This window comes from Myxocyprinus asiaticus, chromosome 24, assembly GCF_019703515.2.
Source record: "Myxocyprinus asiaticus isolate MX2 ecotype Aquarium Trade chromosome 24, UBuf_Myxa_2, whole genome shotgun sequence".
Classification (NCBI taxonomy): domain Eukaryota; kingdom Metazoa; phylum Chordata; class Actinopteri; order Cypriniformes; family Catostomidae; genus Myxocyprinus; species Myxocyprinus asiaticus.
The window spans coordinates 16,589,856-16,608,651 of record NC_059367.1 but is presented as its reverse complement, the minus strand read 5'-3'; the positions used below and the strand labels follow the sequence as shown (position 1 = coordinate 16,608,651).

Below are 18,796 nucleotides of genomic sequence, written 5' to 3'. Positions count from 1 at the left end.
CTTTTTCAAAGTCATACAAAGTGTCACACTTCCTGTTGTCAGTTGGTGGTGCTATGGCTGTGACCCATAATAGCCATATAAATATGATCAGCCCCCATTACCAAACATACAGCTGAATTTTCATTAAAATCATATAATTCACACAGAAGATATAAAGAAATTCCTGTTTCACATTTTTACCCTTAATTTATTGTCACCAAGGCAAAACTGTTCAATATATCAAAAATCCGTTTGCAATTTAGCATCTTCAATGTCTTTGCATAATACTGCCTAAATTTGGTAACAGTCACATGATTCCCCTTGGAGGAGTATTCGAAAGTTCAGGGCCTGCAATTTTCAAAAAATTCACATTCAATCCAAAATGGCCGATTTTCTGTTGGGCAGAGCTAATGACTGTAATTTTGAAAGTTGTGCTGCTTGATGAGAACAATATATGTAGCAAGTTTGGTGATCGTAGAAGAAACTGACCCATACAACTTTTGTCAAAAGGTGGTGCTACAGAGCTCCCCAGCCACACCCATGTGTTAACTTTTTCCCAGGCCTAATGGCTGACAACTCTGATATGTGTGCAAAATATCATGAAAATTCAAGCATGCTAAGTTCCTCAACATGTGAATATACATAAAAAGGAATAATGACATTTAATACATTGCCATGGCAACACTATTTAAGATATCAAGAATACCTTCAGAATTTTAAATCTGCACTGTCTTGACGTTATTCTAAAAATTCTAAAAGCAATTCAGGTTAATATAATAGGGATATTTCAAAGTCTGTTAAAAGTGACACACTTCCTTCCGCCAGTTGGTGGCGCTATGGCCGTGACCCACAATAGCCACATCAATGTGATCAGCCCGCAAGGACAAATATTTGGCTCAATTTTTATGTAAAATCACACCATGCATGCAGAAGATATGACACATTTCCTTATTCCATTTTTTTGACGTTATTTTATCGCTTCACCATGGCAACATTGTTCGATATATCAAAAATCCCTTCGCAATTTAGCATCATCAATGTCTTGGTGTGATGTCACCCACATTTGGTATCTGTAACATGAAATCCCTGGGAGGAGTATATCAAACTCCAGAGCATGCATTTTTCAAACAATCCAAAATGGCCAACTTACTTTTGGGCAGAGCTTATGACTGTCAGAGTGAAAGTTGTCCGGCTTGATGAGATATGCGTACAAAGTTTGGTGACTAGCTCAAAACAAAACAAAAAAGCTGCAGCACCACCTAGAACATGCCTGTCCATGCCATGTTTTTCAAGATACACTACTGTTCTATTTGCGTGTACTAGTTGCACATTAAAATCTCTATCATCAGCAGAACAAAAGTGCTTTTACATCCATAGAGTTATATGCAGTACATGTATAGACATCTATGCAATATTTAGTTTAATCCAGTTAAAAAAAAAAAAAAAAAAGTCCATGACTAACTTAATTGAAAACAATTTGTCTAATTGACTGAAATATTTCAAGCAAGCACATTTAGCCATTGTTTACTACAGGGCATCCAGAATTCACAATGACCCCCCAGGGCAAGGTCCTAAAATATTTTCTTTTTGCTAAGCAAATGCAACAGCCTTAATTCCTCTTTGGTATTTTTTATATAAATTTGGTACTTTCAAATTTGTTTATCAGTACAATCAAGTCTTAAACATATTTCCAGTATGGTTTATTTGTTACACTGTTGTTCAGCAAAATACACCTGAAACATACATTTCGCCCCTTAATCACACACATGCTCAATGTCAGCAGTTCATCGGTTCTCAGTATGTCGGACACCTCCGAAAGAGGCGATTCTCAGTGTCAGTGTACTGTTGACTCGAGAATAGCTGTCCTGGGATCAGTGTGCTGCATGTTGACCCGAGAACTTCTGCGAACGACTCATTGTACTGTTGACTCGAGAGCTGTTGCGACCCGAGCGTTCAGTCCGACTTGTGAACTAGTTGAAGCGGTTAATTGCAAAGAAGAATTGGCAAAAGCAGACATCACCAGTTCTAGGATCATATTGCTCCCTGTTATCGGTCTCATTTCCATTAGGAGTGTCAAGCACATCCGAGAGACAGGTTAAGATAGAGTAACTTGTGGATCAGTGTTGACTCGAGACGCGAACTGTTTCAAAAGATTCAGTCCGATTTGGTGAACTAGTTCAAATCGTTCACTAAAAAGAACCGGTTCTAAAGAACGATTCGTTCACGAGGTGGGCATCACTAATCGCTATGTTTCCCCTTTGTCGAAGTCTGTTCCCCCCTATGTGTAATGTTTTTACGGGGAACACTAACCGGAGAAACATAGGGGAAACAGACTTCGACCCAACATCGGCTCTGCGGATGTAACTGCCCCCACCCCCGTGCAGCGGAAGTGACCGTGCATAGACGCCATTACCTAAATCAAGCGTTCCTAAGTCAACTGTGGTGTCGTGTTTGGACTTGCGACTTTTGATAGCGCTGTCTGACAGGGCAAAATCCAAACTGTTGTCTGTGACTGGTGCCACAGCAATACGGTCGGTGAGTTTGTTTCTCAGACTAGCAACACAGGTTTTAGAGGCGTGTGTTCAACATAGCGAATATAGTAAGTGGTTCGTTGTAGGCCTTATCTTGTCTTTTTATACGTTGCAATGTCATTATACTTCATTTCTGCACGTTTGGCGACGCTAATAGTTATGAATTTGCTTGAAAGTAGAGATTGTCGCATTAGATATATAAGCCTGGATCATTGGTGCGATCTTTCGAATTCTAATGTTGTTTGTAATAATGCAATATACAGGTGCATCTCAATAAATTAGAATGTCGTGGAAAAGTTCATTTATTTCAGTAATTCAACTCAAATTGTGAAACTCGTGTATTAAATAAATTCAATGCACACAGACTGAAGTAGTTTAAGTCTTTGGTTCTTTTAATTGTGATGATTTTGGCTCACATTTAACAAAAACCCACCAATTCACTATCTCAAAAAATTAGAATATGGTGACATGCTAATCAGCTAATCAACTCAAAACACCTGCAAAGGTTTCCTGAGCCTTCAAAATGGTCTCTCAGTTTGGTTCACTAGGCTACACAATCATGGGGAAGACTGCTGATCTGACAGTTGTCCAGAACACAATCATTGACACCCTTCACAAGGAGGGTAAGCCACAAACATTCATTGCCAAAGAAGCTGTCTGTTCACAGAGTGCTGTATCCAAGCATGTTAACAGAAAGTTGAGTGGAAGGAAAAAGTGTGGAAGAAAAAGATGCACAACCAACCGAGAGAACCGCAGCCTTATGATTGTCAAGCAAAATCGATTCAATAATTTGGGTGAACTTCACAAGGAATGGACTGAGGCTGGGATCAAGGCATCAAGAGCCACCACACACAGACGTGTCAAGGAATTTGGCTACAGTTGTCGTATTCCTCTTGTTAAGCCACTCCTGAACCACAGACAACGTCAGAGGCGTCTTACCTGGGCTAAGGAGAAGAAGAACTGGACTGTTGCCCAGTGGTCCAAAGTCCTCTTTTCAGATGAGAGCAAGTTTTGTATTTCATTTGGAAACCAAGGTCCTAGAGTCTGGAGGAAGGGTGGAGAAGCTCATAGCCCAAGTTGCTTGAAGTCCAGTGTTAAGTTTCCACAGTCTGTGATGATTTGGGGTGCAATGTCATCTGCTGGTGTTGATCCATTGTGTTTTTTGAAAACCAAAGTCACTGCACCCGTTTACCAAGAAATTTTGGAGCATTTCAGGCTTCCTTCTGCTGACCAGCTTTTTAAAGATGCTGATTTCATTTTCCAGCAGGATTTGGCACCTGCCCACACTGCCAAAAGCACCAAAAGTTGGTTAAATGACCATGGTGTTGGTGTGCTTGACTGGCCAGCAAACTCACCAGACCTGAACCCCATAGAGAATCTATGGGGTATTGTCAAGAGGAAAATGAGAAACAAGAGACCAAAAAATGCAGATGAGCTGAAGGCCACTGTCAAAGAAACCTGGGCTTCCATACCACCTCAGCAGTGCCACAAACTGATCACCTCCATGCCACGCCGAATTGAGGCAGTAATTAAAGCAAAAGGAGCCCCTACCAAGTATTGAGTACATATACAGTAAATGAACATACTTTCCAGAAGGCCAACAATTCACTAAAAATGTTTTTGTTTATTGGCCTTATAATGTATTCTAATTTTTTGAGATAGTGAATTGGTGGGTTTTTGTTAAATGTGAGCCAAAATTAAATCATCACAATTAAAAGAACCAAAGACTTAAACTACTTCAGTCTGTGTGCACTGAATTTATTTAATACACAAGTTTCACAATTTGAGTTGAATTACTGAAATAAATTAACTTTTCCACGACATTCTAATTTATTGAGATGCACCTGTACTTTTCACCAGGGCACTGATGGTTTAGAGTGCTGTTTGTGTTTACTTTCAGGTCCATCTCAGATGCCCTGCTACACACCACAGGAAGCATAAGAGCTATGGCAGAGATAAAAGTCGACAGTGGTAATAATCCGAAAATGCTTTCTTTTTCTCGTTTTTGTGTTTATGGCTCGCCTTCTATAGTACGTAATTTCTATTATTTCTTAAACTTTCTTTCACAGACAGAAACAAGGATGCTCTTTTAACAACCGTTCAGAGTGCAGAAGGCAGTTCAGACGAGGAAATGCATGAACATGACTCCTCCCTTACAGTTAATGGTAATTATATCACTTGTGATATTATAATATCGTGATCCATGCTTCATGGGTATTGTTCAGTGTTAATATAGATGGAGAAAGGATGATGGTTTATGTAGAATAAGGTCATAATTTTATTTTTGAGACCAATACAGATATAATGTTTATTGAAATGCATTGTAGCTGTGTTTTCACATAACACCATAGACATTTTCTTGTCTGGCAAACAGAGAGGACTCAAGAGCCTATTGACACCCCTCTAAAAAATTGCCCGCATGGGGATGCCCCTCACTCTCACACAAACACAAGAACAGTGGATGATGGAGAGAAGGACAGTGAACAGGGAGAGAAAAAAGAAGGTATTTTCCCAAGACAAAATAGTAATATTGCATTTGTTTGCTTATATAAGCAGTGCTGAGACTGAAATGAGGTGAGAGGAAGTAGAAGCAGCACAAACTACTTAACAACAGCACAATTATCTTAATTTTAACAGCCATCCTCAATAAAATAGCTAAAACTAATCTTCACTTTTTTCAGATGCAAATACAGACTCTACAGCGATTGGGCCATCTGGTGATTCTTTGTCAAGTAAAGAAAAAAAAAGAGAGGATGGTATGTGTAGTATGCATGACTTCAAACTTTTGTTGATTTATTTACAATTAATAATAATCTTACAATTAAATTTACAGAATGATTTGTTCCAGTCCTGGGTGCTGGTTGGTCAATAGCCGTGCTTTATTCATAATAAAGCCAACTCTAACCAAGTTTCAATCCACGTTTTTGGTTTTGTTATCGACAAAGTGGAAATGCATAAAAATAATTTTGCCAAATTTGCTGTCTCCTACGCGTTTTCATTCAAATGGCTTTTGACCAGTAAAATGGTGTGCATCATGAAGTAATTCTTAAAAATAAAAAGCACACTTTGTGGCATACGTTTTGGTTTAGCGCTAAAGAAATCTGCCCTTGAGCCGTTTCTATGCAGAATTTTGTGTATATCACAAATTGTGTACCTTTCGCATTTCAGATTTACCTACATTTGTGTAAAATGGAGAGAGTATTGAGCGCGTTTTTTCTCATTGACCAGCATCCACTTCATACAGTCTGAGAACTTTAACAACCATAAATAATAGACTTATAGGTTGAAGAAGTGCAGATTCACTGTTTTTTACCAGCATGTCATTCGCATGGGATTAGTATAACCTGGGGTTATTTTTACTGGCTGTTTTGGTAAAAGATGCAGTTAAAAGCTTGAAAAACTTCCATCAAGAATAAAGGTAATGTCGTTGTTTTTAATGAAACTGAGGAAAACTCGAGTCTCCTCATCACTCCAAGTGTTCCTCTCTGCTGTGGTGTTTGATGTGAGGACAGATGTGATGTAAATTCATGTGACATTACTTTTGTTGCGTCCCATTTTTCTCAACAAAAAGTGTTTCCAAACTAGTTTTTCATGACATTTGTGGTAACGGAAGAATGACATTTGATAATTTTATTAGAAATCATTTGGGCCCTTAAAATTTTTATTATATGGTAACTATTTTATTAAAGCAAAAAGGCACTCGAGGCTGTGCCATATTGCAAATATAGTCACCGGTGTAACCGTGACTTATTTTACAATGTAGCACGGCCTGTCAAACCTTACTTAAATATTTAATGTAAGATATTTTAATTGTATATTTATTAGTATATACATTTTTTGTAGTTTACACAATATACTTCTCCCTTGTTTGATCAAATGATTACCTTTGTTTGCTTTCCATATTGTCACCCTGAGCTAAAAAGCTAAAACTGCTTTTCCTTCTTTGCATTTGCTGGTGGCCTATCTGGTGATTCTTTGCCAGATCACACTTTCCTAGAAAATAAGGGAGAGGATGGGATGTGTGGCATGAAGTTATGACCATCCTTTCTTTGATTCATAACAGAATTCATTTTTGTCCTGATGGTTTTAGGTGTGATAAAATTAATTATGAATAGAAGGGGTTGAAAAATTGAAACATTTACACAACAATTGCTCTTTCCATCATTGCAGATACAGGATTAACAAAGACAGGCTTGACAATGGCCGACCCAACTGGTGATTTCTTGTCAAGTAGCAAAAGTAAAAGAGAGCACGGTAAGTTTAGCATGCATTAAGTCTTGTATTGTTATGATGATCATAGTTAATGTTTGTTAAAATTATTAATAGTTTTTTTTTACAATCTGTGATTGCACAGAATTGACACAAATTATTATTTTTTTTTCTGGTCTAACACAGAAACAAATCAAGATATTAAAGAGACCCCTCCAGACATTAAACAGCATGGGGACGGCTCTCTTTCTGAGCCAAACTCAAATAATGAAGTGGGCAGAAAGACTGAAAATGAACATGAGAAGAAAAAACAAGGTATTTTCCCCAGAATTTTTTTTATTATTATTATATTTATCAGCCACCCTCAACTAAAACATTTAAACTGCTCTCCACTATTTGCAGATGCAGAGTTAACAAAGGGAGTCTTTATAGCAGTTAATCCATCTCCTGATTCTTTATCAAGTAACAAAAATAGAAGAGAGAATAGTAAGGGTAGCATACATGAAGTTGAATGTGTAATTAATAAAAATATTATTGTTGATGCAATATTTCTTCCTTGACAGACACAGAGAAGACTGAAGAGAGTCCAGATAGACTGCCAGATTCCAAGCAGCACAGTGACATCCTTCCCTCTGAGCCAACCACTGGAACAGAAGAAGACAAAAAGAAGAACAGTGAACACAGAGAGAGTAAAGAAGGTCTTTTTCTCATAAATCATATTATTGCCTGTTTGCTTTCTTGTATATAAGCAGTTTTGAGGTTGGAATCAGGTTGGAGCACAATGCTTTTCAGCAAAGTGAGAGATTTATTAGCCCCACTCAACTAAAAAGCTGAAACTGCTCTTTCTTCTTTGCATTTGCTGGTGAGTTTACAGAAGCTGGCCTATCTGGTGATTCTTTGCCAGATCACACTTTCCTAGAAAATAAGGGAGAGGATGGGATGTGTGGCATGAAGTTATGACCATCCTTTCTTTGATTCATAACAAATTTCATTTTTGTCATGATGGTTTTAGGAGTGATAAAATTAATTATGAATAGAAGGGGTTGAGAAATTGAAACATTTACACAACAATTGCTCTTTCCCCTCATTGCAGATACAGGATTAACAAAGACAGGCTTGACAATGGCCGACCCAACTGGTGATTTCTTGTCAAGTAGCAAAAGTAAAAGAGAGCACGGTAAGTTTAGCATGCATTAAGTCTTGTATTGTTATGATGATCATAGTTAATGTTTGTTAAAATGATTAATAGGGTTGTTTACAATCTGTGATTGCACAGAATTGACACAAATTACTTTTTTTTTTTTTTTTTTTTCTGGTCTAACACAGAAACAAATCAAGATATTAAAGAGACCCCTCCAGACATTAAACAGCATGGGGACGGCTCTCTTTCTGAGCCAAACTCAAATACAGAAGTGGGCGGAAAGACAAAAAAACAAGGTATTTTCCCCAGAAAAAATTATATTATTATATTTATCAGCCACCCTCAACTAAAAAGTTTAAACTGCTCTCCACTATTTGCAGATGCAGAGTTAACAAAGGGAGTCTTTATAGCAGTTAATCCATCTCCTGATTCTTTATCAAGTAACAAAAATAGAAGAGAGAATAGTAAGGGTAACATACATGAAGTTGAATATGTAATTAATAAAAACGATATTGTTGACGCAATATACTTCTTCCATGACAGACACAGAGAAGACTGAAGAGAGTCCAGATAGACTGCCAGATTCCAAGCAGCACAGTGACATCCTTCCCTCTGAGCCAACCACTGGAACAGAAGAAGACAAAAAGAAGAACAGTGAACACAGAGAGAGTAAAGAAGGTCTTTTTCTCATAAATCATATTATTGCCTGTTTGCGTTCTTGTATATAAGCAGTTCTGAGGTTGGAATCAGGTTAGAGTACAATGCTTTTCAGCAAAGTGAGATATTTATTAGCCCCAACTCAAAAGTTAAAACTGCTCTTCACATTTGCATTAAGGCACAGACAGAGGTAGTGACAGAAATAATGTTTTTTTTATTATTGTTTAACCCTTAAATGCAAATTAATTTCACACTCTTACATATTCGGGTCTTTTGAACGGGAATCTTTACTTTCACCACCTTGAGTAAGAAATAGCATGCATAGTATGTATGTGTACACACATATGGCATACTGATAATTCATCGTTGATAATTCATTGTTGCACAGAAAATCAATGTGAAATAGTATTTATTTGTATGAATATAGTACTCATTTCTGTTGTAATAAACAAAGAAATAGATATCCTGTGATGATAAACTTAGATGGATATGAACTAATAAAAAATATATAAAATGTTAAATATATATATATATATATACTTAAAAAAATGTAAGTCTAAAAACAAAACAAAAAACTACATTCTTGGGTAATTAATGACCGTATACACTAAAGCCATAATAATGTACTAAAGCCATAATAACTTGGTACTAAAGTCATAATAGTAATAATAATAATAATTTTTTTATAATATTTGTTTTTGCAATTTTGGCATTTTTTGGGTGTTACACTAAGGACCCTTATTTCGTTTGTGAAGTGGAAGTTGTCATAGTTGGGTCGAGCAGAAAGAACAGTAATAAACGGTGCCACTACAGTGTTGCTATTTTCACAAATTCTGAAAGAAAATGTCCTGATTTCTGTTTCCATGAATTTCCAAAAGAAGCTGAACTTTATACGAGCCCGTTGATTTAATTATGTGCCTGCTGATTTAACGGACTACAGTAATAAAACATTTTTTCGACTTCCCTTTCGTATTCGTGCAGATAACCCTCGAAAAACAACTTGTAACCTTTAAGTTTAGATTTAACTGTTGATGGATGATGCGTTCAACGTTTCAAAACGTAAATGCAGGCAAAACTTTTAAGGACTGTGAAAACGCATACACCTCGGGAGCCAATGCTTCGCAAACACATAATTGTGAAAAGGGTCCATTTATATGAGTGAGATTGAGGAATACTAAAGAGGTGTGGGCACAACTTCAAAAAATGGATTAGGAACAGGGGATGAAATGAGGTCCCGGGTCACTAAAGAACCAAGGTATGCATTTAATGCATTTTAGGGTTAAAAGTTTTGTTTGCAATTTTTTTATTTTTATTTTTATTTTTTTTATCTTGTTGTAATTTGAAGTTTTTAATAGCTGTTTCACTTTCATATTTTAAAAGATATTAACTTTTTTTTTTTTTACATTTAGAGCCACTAAAGGATACTGCCGCCTCTGGACTTCAAGAAAAACAAACACAGAGAACTGTCCCAAAGAATGACAGTTAGTAGTTCTCCTCTCCATTCTGACCATAACTGTATAAACTAAACAAATTACTTGTCATAAAGCAGTCTTTATCATTATGTTTTACAGGGATGATTGTAATGATTTTTTTCAGCGAAGCAGCCAACAACTTTAATTTATTTTCTTACAGAACCCTTATGGATCTATGCTACCTTTGGGGCCCTTCTGCTATCTGTAGTTTGTGCTGTGTTACATCAGTACAATCTTGATTTAACTCCACCTGTACAAAAAGAGTTTGATGTGGTGGATGTGTTCAATAAGGAGATGGAAAAAGTCAAGTCTAGCTTTCCAAATCAGCGCTCAGAGCTCTGGAGAAGGAGTCTTATTCATCTCAGACGCCATCTAAAGTCTGCCCACCACACTGAGCCTGTCAGCCTGATTTTAACATCTGGTTATGGGGCTGAAAGGACACTTGGGTGCCTAGCTCAACGCTTGGCTAAAGCATTTTCCACTGCCCTTAACTCTTCATACCAGGAAATTAATGGAAAAGGCACAGCGTCACAAGACAGTGATCAGGTCAAGCTGGAAGTTGATAGTGAACTGAGAGAAGCCTTTGAGAAAAACAAGAAAGCTGCGGTTATCCACCGCTTTGAGGAGTTTCCTCCTGGATCCACTCTCATCTTTTACCGTTATTGTGACCATGAAAATGCAGCATATAAAAATGTCTTCCTGGCCTTTACTGTTATGCTTGATGCAGAACTGGAAGTCCTAGCCGATGCCTGCCTAGGAAAAGTGGAGGACATGGTACATGAGCAAATAAAACAGAGGTTTATCTCCTCGGACAAGTCAGCTCTGTTTAATCAAATGGATGTAGACAAACTGAGTGGGCTCTGGAGCAGAATCTCTCACCTTATTTTGCCAGTGGCTGCAGAAGAGAAAATTGAACAGCAGGGCTGTGCTGAGAGGCTCAAGGGTGAATCGTTATGAAAGTAGTTTAAGGACAGTGAGACTTTCTGCGCAAGTTATTACTTGGAAATATTAAGCGCTTGCTTTGCCTCTCAAATGAGGGCTCTGTACTTTAAATTAATATGAATATAGGTGAGTATCCAGGTGTGTTACTGTACGAATAATGGGCCTTGCAGTTTTGCGCTCAAAACATCCTCCTGTCACAATTTTTAATCAGGACATGTACCTTTTCTTATATGAATCTGAGCACTTTAAAAAAAAAAATTTAATTTAAATGTGATTGTCATTATTAATCTTGAATAAAAATCGTTCTTAATGTATTCATTTTGTTTGTCAGGGATTATTACATGGTAAACATGTAGGCGATCCATGGTGTACTTTTCTACATTATAGCTTTAATAGAGAAAAAAGGTGCCTTAATAAATACATCTGCTCTACTCCGTTTCCTTTATCGTGTCTTTTTTGGATAACTAAGAAATTTGCGCAATTAAGTCTTTATAAAAGTGAAACTAAAATGTGTTATTGTGAACTGTTTCCGGGAGAGTGTTCCACTAAAAGCGTTCCCCGAGAGACATAATCGGAAGTTCCGTTTTCCGGGTTCAGAAGCGACTGAAAGAAAAGTTTGATAAGAAGTGGCATGGTTTAAAACAAAACAAATGGAATCGGGTGACTCTGAAGAAGATGCATCGCACACTAGGAGAAGTACCAGACAATCGTCCAAGACAGGTTTGTTCAAGTAAAATTTCTTTATATCTTCGTTGAAGTACTAGCTAACTGGACTGAACCGAAACTCACTGGTTAGCTTGAGCATTAGAGCTAAACTGTCAAATTTCGTCCTTAGTAAATGTTACTCATGAAATTATTCACAGTTAATAGTTACCATATCTCATTTAACTGACAGTGATCCTATTAAACCATTCAATCTGCTTAATTCAATCAAGTTATGATCAAGATGCTTTTGTTTTTGCTAGGTAAAACTAACGATATGTAAAGTAATTATTTACTACGTCGTCCTTAGTTTTATTTTATGCAGATCTTAAACCCAGACCCCCCTTGAAAAGAACCAGAAAAGCGAGGGAAGATGATGCGGCATCCAGAGCTGTCAATGGATCCAAAGAGCCCAAGAGCCCCGCAAAGGGAGATGATGATGGTGGTGGGATGTGAAATGAGTGAAAATTTACCTAAAAATCAAAAACAATATCTTGGCTGTGCTTTTGTCCTCATTATCTTGTTATTGCATCAACACAGAATCCCCTGTTAAGATCCAAAAGCTTCAAGAAGCAGAGGGTGGAAAGGAGAGTGGCGATGGATTTAATCACACAGACGAAGCAGATGTGGAAATGGATGAGAATGTAGACCAGGATGAAGATATGAACTCTGAGGAGGAGGCAGAGCAGGACCATGGGCTCAGTGTGAAACGTAAGATCCTGTTTGAGGAAGGAAATGGGTGTTGATCTGTACTACAGAAGTGGTGTATTACTTAAAGGGATAGTTCACCCATAAATGAAAATTCTCTCATCATTTACTCACCCTCATGTCATCTCAGATGTGTATGACTTTCTTCTGCTGAACACAAAGAAGAAATAGAAGAATATCTCAGCTCTGTAGGCCCATACAATGCAAGTGAATGGGAACCAACATTTTGAAGCTCCAAAATACACACAAAGACAGCATAAAATTAATCCATAAGACTCCAGTGGTTAAATCCATATGTTCTGAAGTGATATGATAGGTGTGGGTGAGAAACAGATCAATATTTAAGTCCTTTTTTTATTATCAATCTCCACTTTCACACACTTTTTTTGTTTTTGGCAATTTGCATTCTTCGTACATATCAGCTCCTATCAGGCAGGGATGAGAATTTATGGCAAAAACAAATTTAAAGATTGATCTGTTTCTTACCCACACTTATCATATCGCTTCTGGAAAACATGACCATTCACATTAAAATGAAGACAATCCAGTCATATCAATAACATTATAAAAGCTGTTTTATTGTACATGGAGAGGGTCTGCACATGGGGGCTGCCATGTTAGAATCACATGACCAGCCTAATACTACTCTCTTAATCTCTATAACTGTCCTGTTATTGGACACTAATAAACACTGATTAAAGTAATCATGGCTGACTGTGAATACAACATTTCTACAATGGTATCTGAAACTGAAAACTATTGATTTTAAATTATGCTGTATCCAAGCTGCTATGTGTCAGTGTAAGTCCAAGAAGAGACAAAGACAAAAGATGCTGACTGCACCTTTAACCACTGGAGTCTTTTGGATTACTTTTATGCTGCCTTTATGTCCTTTTTGGAGCTTCAAGGTTCTGGCCACCATTCACTTGCATTGAATGGACCAACAGAGCTGAGATATTCTTCTAAAAATCTTTGTTTTTGTTCAGCAGAAGAAAGCAAATCATACACATCTGGGGTGATATTACGGTGAGTAAATGATGAGAGACTTTTCATTTTTGGGTGAACTTTCCCTTTAAGATGTTTTCTCCATTGGTTCCTCAGCTGGGCCTGTGATAGATGAAAAGCACGCAACCAATGTATGGCAAGTAAATCCGGAAATAAAGCTGATTTTGAGGAGCCGAAGATCCATTCACCCTAAGACTGTTGACCCTGAGCTATACAAACCCAAAACGCAAGCAAATTACAGTTCAAAACCCCCATTTAAAGGTTTGTTATCACTGCTGAAGTCTTCCAGTTTCCGAATAATAATGATTCATAGTGAAATAAATCAAAATACCAGTTTATTTCACTAACATGTAGCTGTCCTTGCAGATCTCAGTAGTTTGGCTGCTGTACCTGTTCAACTCGAATCACTGGAAAACCAGCAAGAGGTCTTGCAAAAGAGGATAGACATAAAATATCAGGATCACAAGGAGGAAAAAGCCAGAGGTTTGCAAAATCTTGTAATTATATGTTACAGTAGTTGTCATTTTACTGATAGAACAACACTTTAAGGTGCTCTTTTTCAAATGTTCCTGTTACATATTTATATTAAATAATTATTTAATAGCATGTTGCATATTTTACATGCATTTTGGTGTTACTTTGAAAAAGTTTATGTCCCATTACTATAGATGCGCTTAGAGTTCCGCTTCTCAGGAGTTCGAACAGGTACCCACCACCATCTGAACCCCACAGCATTCATGGTTACCAAACAAATAACCTTCTTATCAGAAAACAACCCCCATATCCCAAAACTCAAGGTGAGAAAAATATCTAATTTTGTATTCCTACACATGTAAAATAACCCCGGAAACTGATCATTTGGCATCATCACGCTTATTACATGACTACTTATCAAATAAATAAAGAACTGAACATGAAATGATATGAGTGAAATTATTTTAAATGTGAAAAGAAACCACATTAATTGATTTGAGAAGAAACCACAAAGTGATGTGAAACTAGCAGTGTTTGAGATTGGTTGCCAGGGCAATGGTTAATTCCAAAAGTTAGTGATCATTATACAAAAATATTTGATTACAGAATACCACGATTGACCAGTCAGAGTCACGGTAAATATTCCATGTGGGCTGTGATATAGAAATTGGTGGATTGTAATTCCTGCTCTTTCTTTGTCTCTTTTTGAAGAATTAAAGAAACCAGTCATCATCTCAAAAGCAAGTCCAGCTTCCACCTCTAGAGGTATTTTTAATCCCACACCCCATACCACATAATTAAAAATATAGATAAGATGTTAATTTAGAAAATTATGTCCTTTCTAGGGCGTGCATGGTACATTCGCAAGTCGCTTCAGTGGTCTCTGATAGTAATATTATTGTTGGCTTTGGGCTTGCTGGGCTATCAGAAGTTTCAAGACTCCCTTTTGCCTACAACTGATGAGGTCCAAGCTGCTACACTGGAGAAGTTTGAATTGGAGCTAGCTGCACTACAGCTCCTTTTTCCCAGTCAGTGCTCAGTGTTCTGGACAAGGAGTAGAAAACATCTCAAGCGCCACCTGCAGACACTCAACCCCACTGAACCGGTCAGCTTAATTTTGACCTCTGGCTTTAAGGCTGAAAGGACATTGGGCTGCCTTGCTCGAAGGTTAGCCGCAGTTTATTCCACTTCCCTTAATTCCTCGATCATTGAAATCGATGGGACCACCAAAACAGCACAAGACAGTGACCAAGTCAAGCTGGACATTGATACAGTTCTGAGGGTAGCATTTGGAGGTAATAAATCTGCGGCCGTCATCCACCGTTTTGAGGAACTACCTCCTGGATCTACTCTCATTTTCTATCGTTACTGTGACCACGAGAATGCAGCTTACAAGAACGTTTCCTTGGTCTTCACTGTAATGCTCTCTGTGGATACAATAGAGCCAGAGGCCAGTCTGAGTGTTGTGGAAGATATGATATATGAGAAAATAAAAGGCAAGTTTGTCTTAGAAAAGACAGCTCAGTTTAATCAAATGGATGTGGACAAACTGAGCGGCCTCTGGAGCAGAATTTCTCACCTCATCCTGCCAGTGGCAGCAGAGGAGAAGTTTGAACAGCAGGGTTGTGAGGGCTAACCTGATTGGCCTTTACCGAAAACATGAGATTGCGTCACTGTAATGAGCTTTTTTGACTTAAACTGGTCTAGTTATAATGGTTTGATTTGTGGGCCACATAAGTGTACAGAGAGAATCTTTATTCCAAAGAGGTTTTTAAAAGACAAGTGTATTAATATTTGTTTCTAATGTTTTAAATTAAAGAAATGTTTTTGCATTCGTCTCAGTTTTTGTTCTTTCGGTTGTTTTGTTGTTGTTTTGTTAATGTAATATGTACATGTTGTGTGTGAAGGTGAACATTTGATAATATGATAGTAATGCAGAGGCATTTGGCATGCAACATAAATCAGCTTAATCATTTTTTCTTCCCATGTCCAGGTGCGATTAATGACTGATAAGTTTGGCACTGAGTGTTTTTTAAGTTCTCTACTTCTAAGCTTGGCTGCTTTACAAGTCCAAATTCTGTTTTTGGTTCTTTATTGTATCTTTGTGTGACTAAAAATATAAAAATTAAAAGCGAGTCTATATTTGTGAATGAATTTTCAATTAATAGTCCTCTGGTTTGGGCAGTTTTGTCATAAATAGATTATGTCCACAAGCTCTTTAATCTTTCTTGAGGGCTTTGAGTGCCATAATAAATGATATGGCTTACACATTTTCTGTCACAGATGTTTTGTTTAAAATATTGTCTAAGTTTATACCTAGTGAGTATTTGTGTAACGAATTATGTGTAATGACAATTGAAGGAAGTTTTCTTGCTGCAGCTTGTTGCTATAATAAAACGATCTGGTTACAGATTTGTTTTTTCCTTCTAGACTGTGACTGGGAATCAACAGCTGATTGCAAGAAACTCTTTAGGTTAAGATGGAATCTGTGGATTTTTTTTCTCGTATTATCTGTGCTGACTATGGAGTTAATCGGCGGATTTGTGTGGAATGTATTTGAATATGGTAAGATGTGTTAAAGGTGCACTCAGATTTTTATTTTTTTTTTCCTCAAAAAGTTTTACTCATGAAGAAATTAGAATGTATAAAATTATGAGATGAAGACAATAGTCATATCTTATAAAAGCAGTTAGAGTGGGTCCCCTTATGGAGGCAGCCATGTAAGGATCACATGACCAGTCGAATTTACTCAATTTCAGTAACCACCCTGTTGTTAAACACTTTCACTCATGGATTAAAGTAATTATGGCTGACTGTGAGTAGTGAATTTCTAGAATGGCATCAGTAACTGAAAACTATTGATTTTTGAATGATACTACATCCACATCGCTAGGTGTCACTGTAAGTTGAAGATGACGACAAAAAAAAGTAGTTACTGAGTGCACCTTTAAACAGAACTGAGAATACCTCATATTTATGTGTAGTTGAAAACAGTCAGATTAGCCAAAGTAAACAAACATGTAAGGGTAGTGGAATGTGTAGAACTGTGTGAATGATGGGTGTGAATTATGTGGAAATCTGTGGGTCCAAATTCCACGTGGAGTCTGCTCATGAGTCATCATATGACATGACTCGTGTATCTAAGCAATCTCATGAAAATTTCTCAAGTGCCCTAGGAGGAAGTGATCCATTACTAACAGGGGCACAGCAAGGAATTCTGTGCCCACTAACGGCATATTGGTCTGGGCCACTTTCATATTAAAAAATACAGTTTAAAATGTGTTGTTGGCCCCCCGGACCTGTGGACCCCGAGAATAGTTACCACCTCTCACCCCATTAGCTATGGCCCTGATCACCAGACATCTACAGGTTCCAAGTGCTTTCAACAACAATAGCATTGTTTTATTTAAACTGAGTCTTGACAGTAACAGTGAAAACAGGCAGGTAAACAGAGTCTTTTTGCCATAGCAACACAATTTGATAATTGATCTGATAAGAGACACACAAGGAAGTCACATTCAGTAGTACTGAGGTTGTTTTGTATTGTTCTCATGTCAAAACATTGCAGAACCTAGCAGAAAAATTATAGTGGTAAACTTGGTAAGTTTATGTAATTTTTAATGTACTTAATTTACTTATGTGCCACTTACTCATTTGAAAGATGCTCAGTGGGTGTTCAGTTAAATTGATCTACATTTTAATGCTAACTCTGCGTATTAAATGAAATCAGTTCTGAAAAGTTTAGATCCGTTATACAGTAGGCAGGTAAGAGTTTTTAGATCTTGCTAAAAAAGTACTAAGCAGGTTGTTTGGATGGCAACATTGAAAAACATGAACTTGCACACAACCCCCCTAAGGAGGCAGATGCTTTGGGAGAGGTGATTGCAGCTTTTGGAATAGGTCATGAGGCATCGGTGTACTATTCCCCGTTAATTCAGAGTCTGGGGAATGGAGCCTTAACTTCTCTCAAGAGAGTATGGGAGAAAGATTTCAACTTGGCATTGGAGGAAGGAGTGTGGGCTAAAATTCTTAAAAATGTTACGTCTGCATCTAGAGATGCAAGGGTGCGTCTTATACAATTCAACATTTTGCATAGATTTTATTGGACCCCCTCTAGAATGTATAGGCTTGGTCTTAAAGACAAACCCACCTGCTGGAGATGACAGTTGGAGGATGGAGACATGGGCCATGTTTTTTGGTGGTTTGTCGAGATTCAGAAATTCTGGTCGAAAAAAACATGAACTTGATGGAAGACGTGTTCCTTTTGGCAGTCCTCCAAAAACATCAATGACAACCAACTGACTGATAATGACTATGTTAGTGGGCCAAAACAAACTAAAACAAACAAAAAAATATCTTTTTCAGGACTCTGTATTTTAAAGATAATTTTGTAAAAATCCAAATAACTTTACAGATCTTTATTGTAAAGGGTTTATACATTGTTTTCCATGCTTGTTCAATGAATCATAAACAAGTAATGACATGCACCTGTGGAACGGTCGTCGCGGTTTTGTCTCACCAAGGGTGATGGTCGGACTCGTGTTTATCATAGAAGGAATGAGTGTTACACCGAGGCCTGTACTCTGGAGCGGGATCGATTTGGAGGTGGAGGGTCACAGAATCATCGGACTGAGCTTGTTGTCATTGCAGGCAATCTCAACGATGTGCGTTACAGGGAAGACATCCTCCTCCCTCATGTGGTACCCTTCATGCAGACTCATCCTGACATGATCCTCCAGCACGACAATGCCACCAGCCATACTGCTCGTTCTGTGTGTGATTTCCTGCAAGACAGGAATGTCAGTGTTCTGCCATGGCCAGCGAAGTGCCCGGATCTCAATCCCATTGAGCACGTCTGGGACCTGTTGGATCGGAGGGTGAGGGCTAGGGCCATTCCCCCCAGAAATGTCCAGGAACTTGCAAGTGCCTTGGTGGAAGAGTGGGGTAACATCTCACAGCAAGAACTGGCAAATCTG

At 37.8% G+C, this 18,796-nt stretch overlaps 2 protein-coding genes across 14 annotated transcripts; both read left to right on the top strand.

Moving 5' to 3' along the window:
* Positions 1–1,607: 1,607 nt before the first annotated feature.
* On the top strand, positions 1,608–11,362 carry LOC127414605 (torsin-1A-interacting protein 2-like). 10 transcript variants are annotated; one of them, XM_051652758.1, is made up of 13 exons: positions 1,608–2,514; positions 4,411–4,481; positions 4,580–4,675; positions 4,885–5,013; positions 5,192–5,266; positions 6,681–6,764; positions 6,906–7,034; positions 7,283–7,417; positions 7,813–7,896; positions 8,046–8,156; positions 8,404–8,529; positions 9,927–9,998; positions 10,150–11,362. In XM_051652758.1, exons 2-13 carry the CDS (start codon positions 4,457–4,459, stop codon positions 10,944–10,946), a joined length of 1,863 nt encoding a protein of 620 aa, XP_051508718.1. In that variant the 5' UTR covers positions 1,608–2,514; positions 4,411–4,456; the 3' UTR covers positions 10,947–11,362. The 10 variants fall into 10 exon arrangements, with proteins under 10 accessions (XP_051508718.1, XP_051508717.1, XP_051508716.1 ...); XM_051652757.1 differs by having other exon boundaries at positions 1,610–2,514; positions 7,283–7,408; positions 8,404–8,538; XM_051652756.1 differs by having other exon boundaries at positions 1,610–2,578; positions 8,404–8,538.
* A 77-nt stretch (positions 11,363–11,439) lies between these two features.
* LOC127414606 (torsin-1A-interacting protein 2-like) lies at positions 11,440–16,088 on the top strand. 4 transcript variants are annotated; one of them, XM_051652769.1, is made up of 8 exons: positions 11,440–11,651; positions 11,959–12,075; positions 12,174–12,344; positions 13,443–13,607; positions 13,713–13,829; positions 14,015–14,143; positions 14,532–14,585; positions 14,666–16,088. In XM_051652769.1, the coding sequence occupies exons 1-8, from the start codon at positions 11,582–11,584 to the stop codon at positions 15,454–15,456; spliced, it is 1,614 nt and encodes a 537-aa protein (XP_051508729.1). In that variant the 5' UTR covers positions 11,440–11,581; the 3' UTR covers positions 15,457–16,088. The 4 variants fall into 4 exon arrangements, with proteins under 4 accessions (XP_051508729.1, XP_051508728.1, XP_051508727.1 ...); XM_051652768.1 differs by having other exon boundaries at positions 11,959–12,078; XM_051652767.1 differs by having other exon boundaries at positions 11,944–12,075.
* Positions 16,089–18,796: the final 2,708 nt, after the last annotated feature.

What these genes read in the sequence shown, in the direction of transcription:
- LOC127414606 (XM_051652766.1), top strand. Translation starts at nt 11,582, where the DNA reads ATGGAATCGGGTGACTCTGAAGAAGATGCATCGCACACTAGGAGAAGT. An exon ending in CAAGGAGGAAAAAGCCAGAG is followed by an intron (nt 13,830 to 14,014) that starts GTTTGCAAAATC and finishes CCATTACTATAG; the next exon opens with ATGCGCTTAGAGTTCCGCTT. An exon ending in TCCAGCTTCCACCTCTAGAG is followed by an intron (nt 14,586 to 14,665) that starts GTATTTTTAATC and finishes TGTCCTTTCTAG; the next exon opens with GGCGTGCATGGTACATTCGC.
- LOC127414605 (XM_051652756.1), top strand. Translation starts at nt 4,457, where the DNA reads ATGGCAGAGATAAAAGTCGACAGTG. An exon ending in CGGAAAGACAAAAAAACAAG is followed by an intron (nt 8,157 to 8,403) that starts GTATTTTCCCCA and finishes CTTCCATGACAG; the next exon opens with ACACAGAGAAGACTGAAGAG. An exon ending in AACTGTCCCAAAGAATGACA is followed by an intron (nt 9,999 to 10,149) that starts GTTAGTAGTTCT and finishes ATTTTCTTACAG; the next exon opens with AACCCTTATGGATCTATGCT.